At 38.9% G+C, this 21,977-nt stretch overlaps 1 protein-coding gene and 2 long non-coding RNA genes across 9 annotated transcripts in view; 1 reads left to right on the top strand and 2 right to left on the bottom strand.

Moving 5' to 3' along the window:
• Positions 1-91: 91 nt before the first annotated feature.
• LOC116415098 (uncharacterized) overlaps positions 92-21,977 on the top strand; it is a 211,485-nt gene continuing 189,599 nt past the window's right edge. For all 3 annotated transcript variants that reach the window (XR_015290817.1, XR_015290818.1, XR_015290819.1), the window contains exons 1-2: positions 92-412; positions 1,639-1,785. This is a non-coding gene — a long non-coding RNA (uncharacterized LOC116415098). The remainder of the gene's footprint in view (positions 413-1,638; positions 1,786-21,977) is intronic.
• LOC147658823 (uncharacterized) lies at positions 1,571-5,633 on the bottom strand. Its single transcript, XR_015290812.1, has 3 exons — positions 5,449-5,633; positions 3,324-3,436; positions 1,571-2,903 (listed from the first exon to the last, which is right to left on the bottom strand). It is a non-coding gene; the product is annotated as an uncharacterized LOC147658823 (long non-coding RNA).
• Positions 18,192-21,977, bottom strand: part of LOC100870138 (cuticle protein 8-like) — a 101,359-nt gene continuing 97,573 nt past the window's right edge. For all 5 annotated transcript variants that reach the window (XM_086903592.1, XM_086903601.1, XM_086903616.1 and 2 more), the window contains 2 exons: positions 21,447-21,690; positions 18,192-19,848 (listed from right to left, as the gene is read on the bottom strand). In XM_086903592.1, coding sequence (XP_086759718.1) covers positions 19,706-19,848; positions 21,447-21,690 — 387 coding nt within the window. In that variant the 3' untranslated portion in view covers positions 18,192-19,705. The remainder of the gene's footprint in view (positions 19,849-21,446; positions 21,691-21,977) is intronic.

The raw sequence follows: 21,977 nt of genomic DNA, 5'->3' as shown, positions 1-21,977 counted from the left end.
TTTTTATTCTTTAGCTTTTTTTTTAAATATATTTAAATTTTTTTATGTTTTCTTTTTTTATAAATATTTTCTGTTAAATTTCTTTCTTATGTTTCACTTTAGATTTATTAATCTTCATATTAAATTGTACAACTTATTATTATAACATTTCTTACTTAATTATACTTAATTTTGTTAAATTAAATTTAATAAATTTGTTATATTTTTAAATATAAATTTTGCAAAACTTTGATATTAATAATTAATATATATTATATATTTCAATTTTCGGCGCGATTTTGAACGAATAAGAAAGCATTCTGCTTTACCCAATCAGAGCGCTTCTAGATGACGCTGATCCTGTCATTTTTCGGTTGGAAATTCTCACAACGTGACGCATTACTGACTCGTGACACGTACCTTGGTTTACGGGGTAAGTTATTTTATTTTTATTCTTACCAAATTTATCAATTATTATTAACTTTATTATCAAATTTATTAATACATTGAATATAGTGAACGAAAGTAATTAATCTTTTAAATTTCTTTGTTCTTCGATCGTTCATTTATCTGTTGCGTCATCAATAGTTTCTTTATATCGAAATATTTCGAAACAGAATTTGAAATTGGATATTACTTTATTGTAATTTTAATATTATACATTTATTTTATATCTTTGATATTTATTTTTATAAATTATTGTTTAATTGTCAGAATGATTTTGTTGTCGTAATGATTTATAACGATTAGAAATGCATTATTAATAAATTTGATATAAGTCGAATAATCAAATGATTTTCTGTAAAACAAGTAAGTAGTTTTATTTATATTAACAAAAATATGAGGAATGGTTTTCTATTGCTTTTTTAGCAATATTAAAATAAAAAAAAGTTTGTTATAATCAATTTTATTTCATGAAACCGAATTATTTAAATGATGCATATTTTTTTTCTAAAAATGTATATAAAATTGTATTTGCAAGAAATTGAAAGTTTATGTTCGTTCTGATTTGTTGTATTTTTTTTTTTTTTTTTTATACATAATCATTTAATTTTATATTTTACACTAATGCATCAAAAACGATAGACTTAACATTCAGCGCCATCTCTCGATTAATTTTAGAAATATTTTAAAAGATATTTTTAATACTCAAGAGGTAAGATGTTCAATTCTTTTATCTTGTTCTTTTAAAGAAATATTTTTGACATTCAATAGATGGCGCTGATGAATTTTATAAGCCTCTCTCTATCTTGCTCCTTCTATCTTCTATCCTTTTTCTATGTGTTTCATTTGCCGCACTATGCAGATTGCGTTAATTTCACAATTTTTATATTCCTATTCTTTTCTTTGTGCTCACTTTCTTTGTCTATACCTGCTTTGCAAGATTTGATGAGAAATTTTAATAGTCCCATAAATGATTTTAATATTTACTCGATTGCTTCTACTTGTCTCACTTATTTTTCTAAGATTAAAAATTTCAACAGTTTATTCGAATTCTTATTATTTGAAAAATTACTACATCCAATTCATTGTGTATTAAATTTTGAAATTTGATGAATATCATGTTTCACAAGTAAATATAAGAATATTCTTTTTAGTAACTCTGTGTAATAATTACAAATACCAATGTAAAGTATACTTTTACAAATTAAATTGCAGAATGCGAGAATGATACATAGTTCCTTATGAAACGGAATCGAGTGCTTATGAAATTGGTGATATGGTGATAAAATTTGATTACATCTGGATGGATGTAACGATGAATGAGTCATGATGTTGGAGAAAATTGAATCGCAACGATAAAACGTAAGTCAAATTTTAATCCTTTAATCTAATTTCGAAACGATTTACTTTCGCTAAGCGTTATTGCTTTCATGAATAAAAAAGGAATTCGAAAAGCAAATTGACTATTGATCAAAGACTTAATAGTATACAATAACTTCGGGGAAAAATAAAATTTTATCGGAATTTTCGAATGGCCAGTGCGCGTGGATTGAATCGTGGATGAAACATATTATCAACAATTTCATTTTGATGTCGTAACGAAACGAGTCGGAAAGCGTCGCGTTTTCCATCGTTCCGTAATAATATGATAAATTTTGCGATCAATTTGTCGACCCATGCATGGATATTCTATTAAACGAAACAGTGACACGTTCCACGTAAATAAACGCGAGTGTCGTGATCGGTAACCACGGATCGACATTTTTATTTGAACCCTTCGATTCGATTCCGTGGCTAGCCAGGTAAAATTATTATTCAATGGCTAACGTTAACAAACACATGCCGATACTCTCTAGTAATTATCCAAACCGACATTCTCCATTTTCGTAAAATTATCGGCGGAGGTAGAACGTGGATACGGCCTGCACACGAACAACGCGTATTGGTATCGAATTATCGTTGCCCCGGCTACAACACGATGACGTTGAAAAGATATTATTCCTCAGCTTTAAAATTTTAGTCAAAACAGCATGAGTGATTCATTCGCCATTCATAAATATTCAACAACGGATCGATGTGTGCGTGTTTATTCTAAATGATTATGCGGTAAGTACATAAACCATCGCCGTAATGAGAGTATAAAAATGTGTGCAAAAATGTGCGTTTGTGATCATTGTACATTTTGTTGTCTCATTTTATGAGATTTCCAATTAAATAAATATTTACAATTGGACCGAGCTCGATTGCTCGATTCGTTGAATTTAACAATATGGAATTTCGTCTGAACATTTTGTCTGAAAATTCCAATTAATTGTTTTTTTTTTTCACGGATGCGCGTACAATCACGAAATTATTCAAATAGATTTAAATAAATAAATAACGATTTCACAACAACGATGTCCACATTTATTCCGATAGTTTCGATTCCGAGCAGTCCTCTCTAGACGACCTCGTCTTTCAGCCACTTTCCACAGAATTTACTGCAGCAAAAGAGAAGATAGAAATATAATAACGAAACGACATTTAATAAATTACAATAAAATTAAGAAACTAAGAATTATCTAACTCGAAATGAGATAACATAGTCGGATTAATAGATCGCGTATGATAAAAATTAAATCGATAAAATAGAAATGAGGGGCGACAGAGATTTTAATAACCGATACGATACGATTATCACTTTCGAGAACACGTTCTTTCATTAACGCGAAACGTCACGTTCTATTGTTCCATTGTTCATAATTAATGAATATATTATATTATAATAGCTAAAGCATATTTTTCTTTTTTTCTTCTCTCTCTCTCTCTCTCTCTCTCTCCCTCTCTCTCTCTCCCTCTCTCTCTCTCTCTCCCTCCCTCTCTCTCTCTCTCTCTTTCTCCTCTTCTCACGAAATACTTACTAATAGAGAAGCGTGGGTATAAGTATAATTAACACCGGCGCAGAAACGCAAAACGTCACTGTTATAAGAATCGCCGGGACGGACATGGCGGTCTTTATCACTGTGGGTGTTTGCTGCAACAATGCGTAAAAATTCCAATCTATAAAATAATCCAAGTACACGGAGTTAAGCGCAATTTTTCTTCCTCGATCGAGTTTCAAAGTGTCAACGAGTAGTCGTGTTAGCATCGTCAACATGCGTCGGATAAGGAAACATTAATCCGTGTAAGTAGCGATAACGCGACGAAACTTTGCAACCTTTCCAGAATGCAAATATTCTCCTGGTCTTCGTCCCTTCGTTTCCTCGATTTTCCAAAGTTCGAGCCTTTATTCCGTGGAGCGAAATGCGAGAACTAACGAGACAAACAAAATTTCAACATTGGCCCATTCTTGCCGAAGAATCGGCCGGTAATTAATCGAACAAGGCAAACTTTCTTATTCTCCCCAATGTTGAAACTCGAGGAAAAAAGAATTCTCTTTTCCGAAATCACGTTAACCCTGAGTTTCTCTGATTTATATCTCTCTCTCGTCTCGTAAAGGTCGATTCGTTAGAATGTAAACACGAAGAAGTTTTGCGAAGAAATTGCCACCGTTAAACAAGACGTCTCCCATGGATCGTAAAAATCCAATGAATTCCCGTGAATTCTCCCTAAAGCATCGAAATAACGAAATAACTTTCTCCAACGTGGATATTTGCTTTTCTTCTTTTTTTTTTTTTTTTTTTTTTCAACGAGCGAGAGAAGCTCGATGAACGAATATCGAAATTGAAATCTCCCGGCTTAGGCCGGCACCTCACGTTTTCATAAACCTACCGTCTATGTTTAAAAAGATATATTCGGGTTATTTCTTCGACGGGAAAAATCCGATAATTCTATCAATTTGTTCGATAACTTATTTCATCGTTGCTACGATACTTCCATCCAATTAAATTTCAATATCTGAAAACAAATCTTTTCCCTATTCGAAGCGGGAGAAACCTAATTCCTCGAGAACATTTCCCTTCGTTCGTAACGTAATTTCTACGAAGAGCGAGGATTCGGTATCGAAGATAAGGCACGACCTCGAGATTTCTCTGCGAAATCGAGTTAATTTCATTGGCCGGCCGTTTGTCCCGGTGTTCTCGTTAAAAGTTGGCCGGACCAGGGCCAGCTCTTATTGTTCGACTCGCCTCGTCCGAGTCGCGCGACCCGGAAACGCAATGTCGGCCGCGTAAACAGCTTAATCACGCGGCGGATTTTCGAAAAGTTTACGAGATTCGGGCGATAGTGCACGTGAGCGAAATTGAATGTGAACCGGATGAAGTTTCGGCTTTAGAAACCTTCTCCCCCGAGGAGAGCGTTCCACGCCTAGTTACGAATTTCTTCTCTCGAATTTAACGCGTATCTCGGGTTAAGACGGGTGTCTGGAACGTTTCGCTCGGCGATACGTTTTCCTTGTCAGCCTGCGTTCACATGTCGACTAATATTTCGCGACGTTGCGAATTGCCTCGTTCGTTCCAAACCACTACGCGCACTTGATGGAAACCTGGCGAAAATTCGTTCGACTAGGAGAGTTTGCAAGTTTCGTCAACACTTTGGATACACCGATAAATAGATTATTTGCCAGGATCTAAATGTAATAGGACTTCGTCCGATCTTATTGATCGATCGGTGGCTTATTCGATATTTTTCTGGACAAGTGTGAGCAATTCCGATAAGTTATTGTTGAAACGATATTTATGAATAATTAAACTACTTTTCTCCGCAACTTTTAAACTCGATCTCTCGCTTTACGATTTCATATGTGATACGTCAAATCCTATTAAGAATTTGTTTAAATTACATATAGAAGATATGATCTACAACATGATATATACAACGCAACAATAATACTCGATAATTACTGAGATATCGTTAAAAGATTATAATTTCTTCGATACGTTCATTAACTTATTAATTTCGCCTATAATATCAACAACGTAGCTACAATATCGAGCCACGAGAAGAAGACGAAGTATAACACCAACAAACTAGCGAAGTAGCGTGTAATTAATATTTGCACTTATCACGTTGCTTAATTGGACGCGTTAGAGATGTGCAAATACGTACCGTGGTTTTTTCCGCCAGACAGAGAAGAACGTAGGGGAGCAGAAGTAAGAGGACGGCTCGCGAAAACATTTTGCACGGAAAGAACGAGAGAGCCAGAAAGTTTCTACCTGTACGTTACGCTGGTGGAAAAAGTTCGACCGATTGACGAATCGACCATTTCTACGCGTGATTTTATTGCCAACTCTGTCGACGTGGAAAGATTATCTTATCTGGTGCAAATAACTATATGCGACGCACGCATCTACGTGCGATACACGGATGTAATTTCGCGTGCGAATCAACGCGAATATATATATTTCGTGGTTATAAATAGAAGATATTCTCACGTGTGAAGCAAAGCTATTGTATCATATGGTATACGATCTTTTTTTGTTTTTTTTCGTTGTTTATTCGAGAAACGGGCATTATTGGCTCGTTCTTTCGTATCGTGCAATTACATTTATTAGATTTCCGCATACAACTCGCCCCTTGGATTGCCGGGTAAATATCTCTCCAGTTATATTTCTCGAGAATAATTGAAATCAAACAAGAGAGCCCGTTCGCAACTCCGCTTTCGACTTTTTATCGAGAACGATGGATCGTTTGACGCATCATCGCCGATTATATTGTATATAATTGGAAAAGCAATCGTTTTTTTCGTTTCAGCCCAACCTTTACGAACTCTTTGAAACAATTTTTACGCATTGCGAATACTCTGAAATCGGAATATTTTGATATTTGTCGAGATCAGATCTTTGTAAAAAAAAAAAAAAGGAAAAAATGGAGCAAGGGTAAAAAATTTCGATCGATCGATAACTTTTCTTTTTTTCCTTCAACGAGAAAGCGTTAAGATTCTTTTATAGAGATAAACTTTTATACTTTAAAATAGGTTTTTTGTAAGTAATTTAAGTTGAAAAGCGAGCGTTATTGTCACGATAGAAAGTAAACTATCGCGCGTATGCATCCTCTCGACACCATCGTCGATAGGAAATTTCGAAACGAAAAAAAAGGAGAAAAAGGGGAAAAAAGAAGGGAAAAATGGAGGATCGATAGGGGGATGGCGGAGAAAGAGGAAAAGAGAGGCGGGAAAAAACGAAAACTGTACGGATACATCTGTTTCCGGCATTTTTTGCTTCTCATGCCACCACTGAAGGCTCAAAGGACATCACCGGAAATTCCATACGCGCGCTGACTACCGCTACCATATCCCGCTCAATTTTCTCTCTTTTTATTTTACCGCCAATTTACATCGCCCTCTCTATCGAGCCTCGCTTCGTTACTGCTCACTGACCAAAGCTAATGGAATAACCGACGAATCGGTGAATTGGACTCTTTTTTTCCCCCTTTCTCTCTCTCTCTCTCTCTCTCTCTCTCTCTCTCCTTAACCACTTCTGTTGAAGCGTGCATTGCCGTGTTACGAGCTTCGACGAGATACGAACGTGACTTAGATATATGCTTGGACCAGAAAACAGATAAGGAAAGATGAGAATGCGTTTCCTCGAGTTCATAGTTAATCCGTGAATGAAATCTCGCACTTTGTTACATAAGATATATATATATACATACTCGAACTTTGAAAATTGTTTGAAAATTGCAGTTGAAAAATTTCAAAAAAGATGGAGAATGTTCGATTGAACGAGCGGGTGAAATTGGAACGAGCGAAAAGAATTCGAGGGGATTGAATTAATGAAAGAGTAATAAAATTCGCTTGTATCGTTGCAAAGTTGCAAAAAGTTTCCTCGCTTGCAGAGAGGGAGGTTGCATGAGAAAAACGATATGTAAAGTTAAGCAAAATGTACGCGTCTAGTGCGCTCATATTCCGGCTGGCGCGCCAACTCAAAGACAGAATATGTGGGGGAGAAGGTCGGAGAGGTTGAAAAAGCCGGTACGTTTCCGCTGGTGGAAATGCCAGGAACACAATATTTCCACGTTTCCGGCTTTAAAAAACTCTGATTGTAGTTACGCGGATATACGTTTGCATTTACGTGCACGTGTAATAAAACTAGGAGAATACCGATAAAGGGAGCGCGCGCGAGAAAGGAACGTGGCAAGGGTAAACGCCAACCAGTATTTCCCCTGTGGATTATGCACACTGCCCACTTTCCTAAAAACTGGAGATTAAATTAAAATACTTAGCGGACGAATACGTGCGGAGAACGCTTTGCCATTTCCAATTCTTATTTTCTCCCTTTCATCGGTTTGAAAAATATTATTATCCTATCCTATCCTTTCCTTTCCTCCCGCCTCTCTTTTTCTACCTTTCATCGTACACAAGTATTCGTCTGAACTCGAATTATTTCATCGAAAATCTTCCTATTGCCTCTTCGAAATTGCCTTTCCTCGCCCTTTGTTTTCATAATCTGTTTCCTTCCCTCCTCCCGTTCCCACTTGTCCGACCGAGAAACACCGACGCGTGCCGTCCAATTAAAAAAACGATATCTATATATCCTCCCCATTCCCGAATCTCTGCATATTCATCCCGGGGACGAAACTGGATTTTCCTTGGCGCCGCGGAACCAAAAAAACAGGACGAAACTTTTTTCCCTTCATGAAAGAACGCTCATCGCCTTTATTACGCTCTGATGCAAGACCCGTGTACGCAATCTTTCTCCCGCTCGATTCGAAACTTCCACACCTGCCCCGACCTCGCTCGTCGTTCGACCGTTTCATCCGATTTTCTTCTCTTTCCATCTATATATACACATACTATGTATTCCATATATATATATATATATACACCGGTAATGAAGATTTCCTGCGACGTCTCTGGAGATGCAGCGGTTTCTTCGAGGACTGGCAACACGATCACGGGGCAAATACGTTGGCCAGCTTCTCTGACGAAGGAGGGGCCGTTCGAGAGAAAAGGAAGGGATGAGAGACACTTATCAATTTCATTTAATCCAACGTTTCCTTGCCGTTTGTTGCTCTCGATATATTACAAATTGTTTTGCCGATCCCCTCGAGGAGCCGCTTGCCCAGCGGACGGAGAAAATACTCGGGCTTTTCATTCCATAAAATTTGATAAAGTAAGACGTCGGTGTACGGAGGGAATACCCGAGGGAGTTTCCCGTTATCGCGAATCGAAGATGGCACGAGTTAGTCGATAGCGGGCTCGTATCGATGACAACGCTTGCTAGGCCACTCTCTCTCTTTCTCTCTCTCTCTCTCTCGAGAGAGAGAGACAGGTTTCTAAACCTATCTATCGAGTTCCCTTGTTCTATCCTTAATTCGGTTAAGCCTGTAGTTAGATTCGTCCCTCGAAAGTTTGCCACGAGTTTCGATACTATTATCGAGGAAATATTGCTGCGATTATCGTTGCGATTATTCATTAATATCATTCGTTATCGTAAGAATTCGTACGTATTGTTACCGATTAATCAAAGTTCGAGTCTTTATTTCGAAAGAAAAATTAAAAATAGATTTTGCCGATATCCTTGAAGTCGAACGAGAATCTCTTCTTTAAAATCGCTTGGCGGGGATTTGCGATCGTTTCTAATTACGCGATTGTATTACGATGAATGGCAATTGTATCGAATTAAAATCTTAGATTCTTATAAGTTGGATCAAGATTTAAAGCTGTACTTCATCTATAAAAAAATATATATATATAATCGTGGAAAGATCGTCGACATAACTTCTCTTAAAAATTTGTTTTGCAACATACGCGAGTCACTTTATCTCATTCGTGTTACCATTTTGGACGAAGGTATAAACTCGTGAATAGGGATTGGTTGCTCACATTTCGAGTCAAACACTCGCAGAATTTAACTGATGGAGGATCCCCCGGTAAGCAGATACAGTGTAGGTAGTAAGCAGACGAGGTATTTGCTTACTCTCGAATGTAATCGAAGCACAGAGCATTCTGTCGCGATTCAATATCGTGTGTGCTATTAAACAATTTGTAATACGATCCCGGTACGCTAATTAATGATGCAATTTCTCTTGCGTTTCGCCTCTAAATCGATCGATGATTTGATTCTTTTTTTTTTTTCAATGGAATTTAGTCGTTACTTTAATTTTTAATCTTGTTTCCTTCTAATAAATTCTATTTGTTTCGAGAGGCCATGCTGTCTCGTGAATTAAGAAAATAAGAAAATTAAGGAAATGAATTATTTTATCATTTTACCTATCACACGGTTCACCTTACCTTACTCCCCGAGTTCCACGTGGAAAAATTTAACTTACGGTACGGGAGAAACATGTAGGAGGGGAAAAAACTAAAAATATACGGAGGGAAAATGTTGAAGCGTTGTTGCAACGATACGCATAAGAGCGCATAAGTGGCACTTTAACGGGAACGTAATTAGAACAAAGATGTATTAAATTTCCGGCACCGTATAAAAAGAAAAAAAAAAAAAAGGGAAAAGAAGGAAAACGTTTAACAGCTCTTTAAAATGCACACGGTTTAGACGCGATGTTTGATTTACGATTTATGTTTTACGCGAGGCCAGTGTATATTTTAACACAGGTACCGTTCTTTTTCACCCCCCTCCTTGTGACGAGAAAAATCGCGCTCGTTCGAGCGCACATCACGCACGCTTTCGAAACGACGACGTAACAAAAATGTACGACGAGGCTTGATGAAAAGCAATCGAGTTCATCCTCGGAACGGAGGAATTAGCCTTTCCGCGAAAAGTGTTTAATCTTCGAATTCGTTGGGCAGAGAGCGTATCGATCGAAGCGTTATCGTTTGACGATATCCGCGATCGTAAGGGCACACTTTTCACCGCATTATCGTATTTATTCGCGTGAAATTCATCGGCCGGAATAATTAATCATCGAATCACAGAATCGGAGCAACGCGCGTGTAATTAATTCGAGCCACTTCTGATACGTACGAGCTCGTATTAATCGCGAAGACCCTCGATATTTTAACGATCGTGCGGAACGATCCGTCCACGATATCGGAAGAACGATCAACCCGAAGACGAATAACCGTTTAATAAGATTTCGGATCGAAAGTATCCTTCGTATCCTTTATTGAATCGAAAGTCCGGTGAAATATGACGGTCGCGACACGAGGAGAGAAACGCACGATCCCGAGATTAAGCCTCCGCGCGAAGATCGATGATGAATTTCTTGCCCGACCTCGACCGAATTCAGAGAGACGAGATGGAGCGAAGAGTTTTCGACACGAGATTCACCTTGGCGACGTTCCTCGTTGGCCCTTTGGATAGCCGCGATCCCGGTAGTTAACTTCGATTTCCGGTCGGAGGATGAGCTCTCTTTTCCATCGCAATCTCCGTGAGAAAATGAACGAGCGGTATCTCTCGGTTCACCGGTCGAACGAGCAAACTTTTCCATTCCTTGGCGTTGATCCGCGATCATTGAGCCGGTGGAGACCTCTCAGACGCAGGATATTAAAAGTAGATTAAGATCTCGAACTTCCGACTCTAGATTCGATTCCAGGCCACGGATGGTGCATTATCCGATCGTTATCGGTAGGTTGGACACCGTGCCTCCACGCGCAAAAACTCTTGCTGCAAATAAGTTGGCCGCGATTGCCAAACGATCTATCGATTCCCCCGTGTTTTAATCGAGGAACGAAACCGAGCCGAGCGGAGAAGCAATTAAACGTTGTAATTCTGATTCCATGATGTCGGAAAGGAATGAATCGAACGTGACGGAATAAAGTTTTCGTAAAAGTTTGTGTTACTCGAAATTCAAAACTCGTTCGTTCGAGGTGTGCATCGAACGATGGAAGGAAATTATTTCGAAATTCGTAAACTGCGAACTTGATTGAGAATGTATTTTAATTTATCTGGCGAAAAAAAAAAAAAAAAGAAAAGAAAAAAGAAAAAAGAGGGAAAATTAATTCAAAGTATTTCCGTTCTTGTAATACTATCTACGTAATGCTCGTAAATTTTCAAGTCCCGCTTATTCACAAATTCCTCCCCGTATTCACGAGATATATTATACGTATAAAATTAAATTAATAACAGAAAAGATGAAAAGTGACGCGATAGAAGTTGGTTCGAGTTCGTAATGTAAGCTCTCATAATTATGGAATATATTTTTTTAAAAAGATATCCCCTCGTTAATCGGTAAACGGGAAAATTCGTTTCGTTTCGGAAACTTTAATTCTCTGTTTACCCGTTCACGGCTTTTTCTCGTCCGCCGGCAAACAGCTTGCAACTTTTAATTGCCTTCTCGGCAATTTTTAACCGGCCGGGAGCACGGTTGAAAAACCGAGAATTAAACCGTTCGTCGTGATTCCCAAGATTTTTGAAACCGTCGCGGGGCGTGGCCGGGTTTCCCGTTTTCAAATCACGCGCCCCAAACATTCATCTCCGGACGTGGCACATCGAGTAGAAAATTGCGGTTCTCCGAAACGAAACTCGACAATTCGAAAGAACGAACGAAAGAAGATTATTCGAGAGCCGAAGAGAAAGGGGAGCAGGACAGACCTGGAGGATCTGGACTTTAAAAAGTTGGCGGATTTTTCTCTATGGCGGAATTAGGAGAAGAATCAACGACTGTGTCGGCAAATCGAGGCTCGTTTGCGGCAATTTGTTTCACTTTGCGACCAGACTCGCACCCTCGCCCTATTTTCAGCCTCCTTTTCGATGCTCGTTCAATTTTTCTCACCGAATCACTTCGTTCCACGTACTTTCTTCGTAAACCTCTATTTTTCTCACTCTATCTCTCTCTTTTTTCTCTTTCATATCGATACAAACTTTGAGATTAATTTCCACGGATTATCCGATGGAAACAAATTTCTTGCATCGGATTTCTGATTCTATTACGACGAGAGAGGGGAAAAAAAAAAAAAAAAAAAAATCAACCATCAATTTCCGACCATCGGATCGAAAGAGAGTTTGGAAAATTGTAAAACTTTGATTTCGTGAACGTGTTACTTGAAACTGGCGAGTCAGCTGCTCTTGAATCAATAGTTACGTAACAGATTAGAGCAGATGTAATTTATGTTACGTTTAATAAATTAAATCGTGATCTACTATTTCGAAATGCTTGGCAAATTTAAGGGAAATTGGAAAATATCAAATATATGTATATACGCGGAGAAAGTGTTTCTAAATTAGATTTTTCACGTGGCGGAAATTTGTCACGGTTACGAGATCGATAAAGGTATGATTTTTTTTTTTTTTCCTTTTTGATAATTGTCGAGAAAGAAGAACGGGTTGGACGTAAAGGCGTTCCATGGTCGAACGATTCTTATGATGTACGAGTAATTTCGCAAAGTGGACTACTACGGTTCTTGGTTTCTTGGCGGCTGGCTCGTGCAAACGTTACCAGAAATATTGCAACGCGGGCAAAGTTTCGGACGAACCGACGGGGCCGAAAATCTTGGGTAAACAGCCACGCACGTACCTCTGCCGTATACCCAGTTTCAACTTGACCCGGATGAAAATTACTTGAAAGCGTAATTTCAAAAGTAACACGTGTATCTCTGTTGACCTCGTTTCCCGCTTTAAACCCGCAATATTGGATTATTCTTTCGAAGCTTGTGTACGTACTCGATGTTCGATGACGATTCGGCTGAATAACTCCGGCACGCTCGAGCGTTTACAGGATTCGTGATCGCTTTGAAATGGAAGGGAATCGTCATTTGCATCAAATTAGATGTTAATTTTCAGGGGGGAGGGGAAGGAGAAGAATCTCGCAACCAAAGTTTCTTTCCAAGAATGAAAATAACAGGTATCGACGTTGAACGTCCCACTTTTAATCGATCCTTTTAACAGATGTAACGCGTGGCCCGAATAAACGGTCGAAAAAAACGGGTGACCGGTGACCTCTCCCCGCGGAGTGGAGTCGAAATATCAATGGACGTGAGTTGTCAACGGAGAAAAATGTGTTTCATCGTGGTCGTAACGTATTTATGGGATGCGCTCGGACGTCGGTCTCGCACGCCAAGACGGCGGAACGAGCGTGACGCTCGGAGAAAATTAAACCCGCCACCGGGTTCGGATCGATAAGTTGAAAACCGAGGCGCCCTGCGAGCGCGGACAAGTGCACGACAGAAATCACTGGCGGATGGAGGGTGTAGTCGCATTTGCAATCACGACACCGGAATCCAATTCCACCCCCCCCAACCCCCTCCTCCTCCCTCCGCCCTGTTTCGCGACGCTTTCGTTTCTCGTAGTTGGCGGAACGCTTCTGGCAAGGCAGACATCAATCGGTAGGCGACGAGTTAGGACACGACGCTTTTCATCCCGTTTCATCATCGATTTTCTGTCCGTTAACAATAATTTATTTATAGAGTTGATCCGTTCGTGTATACTCGATGACCGACAATTAGCGGGAACGATATTTCGAGCTTGGAGCGAGCTTGGATGTAGATAGATAGATGGATAGAGAGGATTCTTGTGAAATTCGATCTCACCCGATATCTTCGGTGATCCGCTCGTTATCTGACATCGATCTCGTCCTATTGCGATTCGATCCATTTCATTTCTGCTCATTAAGCTTTTCTATTATATCTGGACGAGAGTGTCCCGTTCGAGCCTTTGGATTATATTCTTCAAACTTGTTACTCCCGAGAATATTTCCATGTTTCGATTAGATTGTAAGCGATTTTTGTTTTTTGTAGGGCTAATTTCGTTTTCTTTTTTTTTTTTTTTTTTTTTTTAACGGATATGTCGTTTAATTTTAACGAATTCTATTATTTACACGTGATGAAAATTTCTGATGCGAGAAAAATGCGAACGACGAAATATCCGCCTATATATATATCTATATACGACGAATGCATCAAAATAATTAATTTAATTTGATTAGCTTCGTGATAATTTTATTATTTCGAGTAATCATAAATTGGTTTCGATAATTTCGTTTCGAGGTAACGGAAATCTAATAATCGTGCCCGTTTTCATTGTTTCTCGATATTTTGAAATATCACCCATGTTTTTTCTACGTGCAAAGAGAAATGTATAATTAACGAGAATCGCGCGCAAATGGGAAGAATGGATAAAATATGGGAACAAAGTGCGATCGCTCGAGTGGCACGAAATATTTTGTTACGTTACTCGTGTTTCGCATGTAATTCCTCGGGCAAGGTTCGTAGGATCGTAGGAGCGTCGGAACTTTTTTTTTCCTCTTCTTTTCGATTCTTTCTTTTCTTTGTTTTAACTACCGGATACTGTCCAAACGTTGAAAGAATATTCGTATAAAACGTGGAAATATTAAATCGTAAAATGGAATTCTCAATAATGGAAGTAACCACTTTCGTATATTTGACGTAAGCGCGTCGTTTCAGATTATTATTAAAATATTAAAATTTGTTTTGCAGAGAAAGAGAGAGCTGCATAGTTTCAAAAGGGCGATATTAACATTCGATAAAGCTTTCGTTCCGCCGTTTTAATTTTCCACGATGCACAAATAGAGATTTCTAATTAAATGATAAAATTAAACAATTTCACATCAACGAGCACGATTAAATACCCTCTTTGTTTATTGCGCTTCGCAATTTCCGCCCGTGATTATCGTCTAATTAGTTCGATAAATCTGGTGCAAAAAGGAAGGAGGAAAACGAAACAGCCTCGAAATCGTATTTTCTTCAAATTCGAATCCTTCGAATCCTTTTTCACGAATCCATTGCCTCCGTATTCGTCATTCTTCGTACATCTTTCTATACGTTGACCTATTACTATTTTTATTTCGAAAGTTTAAGCTTGCCAGCGTTCGTTTACGCTATCGTTCACAATAAAACCGTTTCGAAAATTTCAGGTCAAAGTTTCGTTGTTGGTGGCGAAAGGTAAAGAGAGAGAATCTGGAAAACTTCATAAATCGGAAATCGTACTTCGTCGAATCGTTCGAGACTGTGGGGTTGCATTTGACGAGCGAGACGCGTGTCTAAAGTTTACGGGTAGCTGTTTCGATTTATTGTACGACATTTCGATACATTTTCTTTTTCTCCCTCTCTTTCTCTCTCTCGCTTTTTTTTCCTTGCTTTTCTTTTTGTAAGTCGAAGTTGTACATGTGAAAAAAATAAAAGGAGAAAAATTAGCGGGGGAGGATTGGGCGCGAGATGAAATGGAATTAAAAGCGATGAAGAGACGCGGCGTTGTAAGCTCCCCTCCCCCCCGTTGGTTTCATAGTCCGGGGATATCGCGTGAAACGAGAACAATAAAGCGTTTCATTCCTTTATAAACAAATCTTCTTCGGCCGCCTGAGCTCGAAAAAACTGAAGAATCGGTAAATCAAGAGAGGTTTAAAGTTGCAAGAAAGCACGGCACAATAACTCGGAATGAAGTTCGAATTTTTACAACGACGTATGAAAGGAGGAAAGCACAATACACCCCATCCTACGAATTATCTCTATGATTTAAATGAGGGAACGGCGTGTTTCTGAATAAACTTTCCCCGGTTGAAATATTTTGATTTTAATTTTCGCCTTTGTTCGACGGAACAACGGGGTAAAAGCGCTTACATCGGACGGTGGGGCAGGGTTTTAACGAAGCCTCGAATCGCATCGGCGTAAAATATAAGTTGGCAACGCGATGCACGCGATGAATTCGCGACATCCACGTACATGTGATAATTCGTATCTCCGTTCGTTTCCCCGAGATACTTTTTAATTCTACTTTTTTCTCTTTTTTTCTACAGCCGTATCAAGATACGTTGTAAACAATTTTTTGATTTTAATTGCATCACTTTTTCATATCGAATATTTCGTTTCTTTTTCCCCGTGAACTTTGAGATAGTTGAAAAACTGGTGCTTTTTTCCCCTCTCTCCTTTAATCTCGGAAGCTCGTTGAATTTCTCTACACACATATATATATATAAACGTTGTAACCGAGTTTCGAAATAAAACACGAAAGAAAAGAAGCAAGGAAAAAGATTATTTTCAATTCTCACGTCTTAATATTTTCCCGTCCCGAAAGCATTTGGTATCCATGGTCGAACGAGATTAACAACACCGACACTTATATCAACGATACTTTTGCAGAAAGAAATTAATTCCCGTGATATTTTATTTGAACAACTCGGAAGACCGAAACAAAGGACACTTATTCTACTCGTTTTCTCCCGCTTTTCGCCTCATTGGGTTGCTGTTTTATCCGGGGAAGCCCGGTGAAGATTATTCAACAACTTCGGAATAACCGTGACAAAGAAAATTCCGTGCGCGAAGGAGCGATAAAACAAAGGAGAGAGGGGAACAATGATAACTAATTTCAATGGGCCGTCAAATACGGATGAACACTATTAATTACCGATAACAATCGTCCATTAATCTCGACGGGCGTTTATTGAAATCATAGGAATATCACGACTCGATTCCGACCAACGAATAGAGAAATTTCAATTCGAAATTACCACAAAAATATTTCCCGCCGGCTCGATCGGTTTATCGAATCTATCTCGTTCTATCGTTTATTTTAAACTCCTGTGTCCTATTCCGTGCAGCAATTCATCGATTAATCTAAATACAGACGAGAGACAAATTTTATCTAAATTTTGAACGAAACATATCTCTTTTTAAAATTAAGAAATTTTATCGTCCGACAAAACCAATCGAAATGGACCATTTAAAATTGATTTTTAAAGCTTCGTTCGTTCGTTCTATCGTTAAATTCCTGATTGTTACGCAATAGAATTTATCGGGATTCCGTAATTTATAACTCGTAAAATTTCAACGTTTCAACAATAGTGGCTACATTATGCAAGAGAATCCTGCGTAACAAGGAATCGAAACGTGTTTCGCGTTATACAATCCGTATATAACGTCCGAGTAACGTTTACAGGAATCGGCGCGCGTCGAATAATTAATTTTGTAAATCACCGTTTCGATTCAAACTCGTTACACCGCCGGTATCTCATTATTATATAAGTACTTACTTACTTTGGCCGGGTATTAAATTAATATTATTCGTTTATGAGCTCGACTCGTTTCACTCACGATTATTATATCCGTGTTTCTCAATTTGCTGAATACCTCGCGTCGTAAATTTTTCAGTCCGCGTTAATTCCCACCGCCCCTCCCGAGTTCTTCCGCGCCTGTATAAGATTATCCCACCACACACCATCCCTGCCGCGTTTCTATACGGCGCAACCACCGGTTCGCGGTAATATCTTTGCTTACCGGCAGAGAATGGAAGCTATTTCAACGAAATACGTATGTTCGCAGTACAGGGTGTTCTTAAAACGTTTGGCCAACGTTTCTACTAATTGCAACGGTGAGTTTTCTGTTAATTACGTAAAAATGAAAAAAAAAAAAAAAAAGAAAGAAAAAAAATAGCTGAAAGGGTTAACGAATATATTCGTTATTACGCGAGAGAATTATGAAAGGGTATTTCGAAATTACGTTATTACTGCAATTGCGAATTAAGGTGAAGATATTCTTGACTTTCAAACGATGGATAGATGAAATTAAAGCGTCGGGAGAGAAACGAAATGCTTGCTGCTGCTGTTATTTGCTATTTTATCGCTTCGGAGAGACGATGCGACGACGTTCTATTTATATTTCGCGTTTCCTCTTTTTTTTTTATAATTATAAAAGTATATCTGCTCTAGATAGACCTATTAACGTTTTTTTTTTTTTTTTTTTTTTTTTATTGGAAACCGCGCGATACACAGGCAAACACGATACTTTCAATTTCCATTTGTTCAACCGAACTTCATTTTTTTTTTTTTTCTCCATAACTTTCCGACCGTTGAACGTGAATGGATGTATCTGCGGTTAAAATTCGGATTATATTCATTGCGCATATAGGCTCTCGCCACCCAACTAAATTTCATTAAAATTGGCGGAACCTTCCCGGTATCGGTAACATCCGTTGTAAATAAAAGCAGTAGGTTTGCCATAGTGCGCGTCAAATAATATTTTTATTGTATCGAATAACAACACATGTTTTATTGATTTTTCTTTTTCATATATCCGTTCGGGAAGATTACACGGCAGTTACCACCGGTGGATTGCCATTTCTCGACTAGTTTACACAGCAACATTTTTATCGCTCTATTCCGGATTATTGTTGTGTTTCCATTTGATGACGGTGTTGCGCACCGCGTAATCTAGTTTCATGCTGCACGGGAAAATGTTAAGTACGGAAACGCACGCGACACCGGCGGAAAAAACCGTGAAAAACTTCGTCGTCGTCCTAGTCGTTGTTGTCATAACCGTTCGTTTTACGAGGATACGTATAGAGCGATCCGGTGGGTGGATGCATCGGATGCAAAGGTCGAGCGAGGGAGCTCGTCCGATGGTAAGAGTTTCCTGCGCGATTCTTTTGTCGCGTGTTTTCAACTTGATGAATGGAACAACGGGTGAACGAAATTAGCGCGCTCGCGTCACTATGTAAACGCTGTGTGCACACGCGTGTATACCCGTGACACGTTGCGGTTGAAAGGTATTGTGCCTAAACGCAATTAAGTGCGTCTCGTTTACCTGTTCGCGAATCGATTTGCCACATTTAGGCTCGCGTGTCGTTAATGAGCGGTATTTCAACCGTGTCCGCCTGTTCTTCGAGTTTAGCCGCGATTAGATCCCATTTACGCGACATTCCTTCCTATGTCGCTTAATTACTCCCATTCAAATTACTCTATAAATATCTCGCGACGTTTACATTGAAATGAACTGAGTATATCGACGTTCGAATCTTGGTGTTAATAATATATATTTTTTTTTCTTTTATTATATAAAACGATAATTTGCCTCATTTTGAAAATATACTAATAAATACACTGATACTGATCAACTAATTGAAAAACGTTACGATAGGACAGAGTCACAATTCGACCGATTCGATCGATCATTTTATTATTTCGACGAAGAACGGAAGAGGATATTTTTCTTACCTTCGTTTTATTTCGTTCGAAACGATCGTAAAGGGTCGTAACGCTGTTTAAAGTCGAGAGATTCATTAATTTCGAAAAGCTTCTGATCGATTTACACGCATCGCATCCGGTTGTTGTTTCCGGTAAGCCTGGATACGTAATCACAGGGGAGATCCATATGTCCGTGACGATCGGATTGTCAATCAGTAAACGTCACTTCCGTTAAAAACATGGCTCGCCGTGGAATCACGATGCCGCTCATTGGTTCCCGGCGTACATCGGTTTTCGATTCGGTCTACGAATTTCTGCGATCGGATGCCTTTCCGCTGCTAATTGGGCAAGTGATTTGGAACGAATTAAACTGGCAAATGTTTCGATCGATCTTTTTCTCTCTCTCTCTCTCTCTCTCTCTCTCTTGTTTTTTTTTCCTTTATTTTAATCAGTGCAACAAAAACGAAACAATCAAGGTTGCATAACAACAACAACAACAACAACAATCGCAACGTAACGAGAAAATCTTTGGTAACGGATGATGACGCCCCGCTTAATGGTGATGGCCTCCATCGTGGTCGTTGCCATTGCTGTTGAAAACGTGGGCGAAAAATCCATTCTTCCCTGCCCGATATTTCACCGTTCTAATGTTACCACCGGGCTCCTTTATCGTGTATTCACCGACAACGTCTTTGCCTGAAAAGAACAAGCATACACAAGAAATAGAATTAGAAATCGAATGTGAAATTAATGCGTTCGAAGTAATCAGAAGCAACGAATAATTTTTCGTTCCTCGTTTTCCCGGTTCGTTATCGCGAGTGGCAAACCGATTTAATTGGGGAGAATTATTTTATTATATTTTTTTTTCCCTTTTTTAAAGCAAAGATTCTTCAACCGAAAGTTAATCGCAATTTATTGAAATCTAATTGAAAGAAAAAGAGAGGACAAATATTTTAATTACTTTACAAAAATTGATATCTATCGAATTTCTATGTTTCCGTCAACAACAGTCAATTCGAATAATTCTCCTGAAATGTATATGTAAATATATATACTCGTTTTGATACATCCAGTTGATTATACCATCCTCGAAATTGTTTGTGAAACTTCAAGACATGTGTCTAAAGTACAGAGAAGAGATGTCAAACTCATGCACAAATAGCATTCGTAAGGTAAGGTGTAGCTAGTTAATGAATATAGTTGGAAATATATAGGTTCGTCAGTGGCAACATCACACGCATACATGTATATTTTCAATGTAAATACGTTTTCTCGGTTAATTATCGAAACTACGCGCATATCTCATTTTGTGAAAATTCGAAGGTAAAATCTCGAAGGTAAAATTTTGTAATATTTGTTTTATTCTTTTATTTCGTTTCACGTTCGCGTTCCATATTTTTTTTTTTTTTTTTTTTTGAAATTTGCTTACTTATCGTATGCTACGATACATGAGCAAATTGATATTTCGCGCCTCGAAAATCAAGATCAATTACATCTTTCGCGTGATATTACGATCTCGTTAAGCGTATTCGAGAGTCGTACTTTAATCACAGATACGTAAACGAGATTCGTGTAATGAGAAAAATATCGGTATTGGAAAGGCAAACTTATTATTTTTCCAAACATAAAATATTCGGGAAAATTGGTTCCCGCTATCTCTCGAGGCAATATATCGGGAACAATTTAAAAATCAAACCCGTTCAAAATTATCTCTACGATGCCCATTTAAACTATCCTGGTGGAAACGAGTTCCTTTTCGAGATTCAAGAGTCATTAATGTAGGCCACCGGCTGATTTTAATTAGGCCGATTACGTAGAAACGAAGGTGGAAAGAAGGAAGGTGGTTGGATGTTAGGAGACTCGCCGGCACGAAACCCTCGAGTTCGAAAGAGTGCGCAAACGAAGACGACTTTCGAAAGCGTTTTCTATGCGCTCAGGGGGACGCCTTTCGAATCACGGTAAACTAATTAAAAAAGAAGAGGAGCAAGGATTCTAGAAATTTTCCAAGGATGGAATCGGCGGGGAGGACAGAGCTTCAACTCTCGAGAGATGCCACCCACGATACGTCTTCCCCGATATTCACATCACAACTTTCCCGCGTACAAAGATCACGTTGCCACTTTTATTCGTCCTCGATATGTCGACACTTGTCCACTACTTCCAGATCGCAATTTTTCTTAACGTAACCCCACGAGTTATATTATATCATCCCCCTCTGCTCGCTTTCTAACGCAATACAAGTCGCATCAATCTTTTCTCCTTTAAAGGGGAGACGTTTATTATGGCCGACGTACCGTCTCTGTGCTCCTTTTGGCCGTGATAGTCGCCAGTATGATGATCCTCCACGCCGTACGAGAACTCGTAATGGGGATGCGCCACGTAATCGTGATCACGGTGGCCGTGCTTGTCCTTCCAACTCACTTCTTGAGCTTCGCCTATCACAGGTCCGTGGAAATGGTGGAAAGAGTGCGCGTGACCGCCGCCCTCCGCTCTCCCTCCGTCGAGCAGGGCCGACGAAGCTAGAACAAGTGCTACCAACTATTGGGGGAAAAAGCGTTAATTTTCCATCCGTGGCTAAACGCGAAAGAAGATTACTGAAATTTTGAGAGGAAGGGAGGAGGAGGAACGTTTTCAACGTAGGGAAGAATTTCTAATTTCGCAAAGTGATTAACACAGGACGCGAGGAGGAAAATCGATAGAACGCTGGGCAAACTCGGACAGAAGGATTCTGTTAGCGCGGTGGACCGTCCCAATCTATAATTAAATGGTAGGAGACGATCGATCGGTCGCTCGTCAACTTCGCGAGGTTAGAGCAAAAATGAGGA

This window comes from Apis florea, unplaced genomic scaffold (assembly GCF_048593485.1).
Source record: "Apis florea isolate Af1SG1 unplaced genomic scaffold, ASM4859348v1 contig_1615_pilon, whole genome shotgun sequence".
Taxonomy (NCBI): domain Eukaryota; kingdom Metazoa; phylum Arthropoda; class Insecta; order Hymenoptera; family Apidae; genus Apis; species Apis florea.
This window is presented reverse-complemented; position numbering and strand designations above follow the sequence as displayed.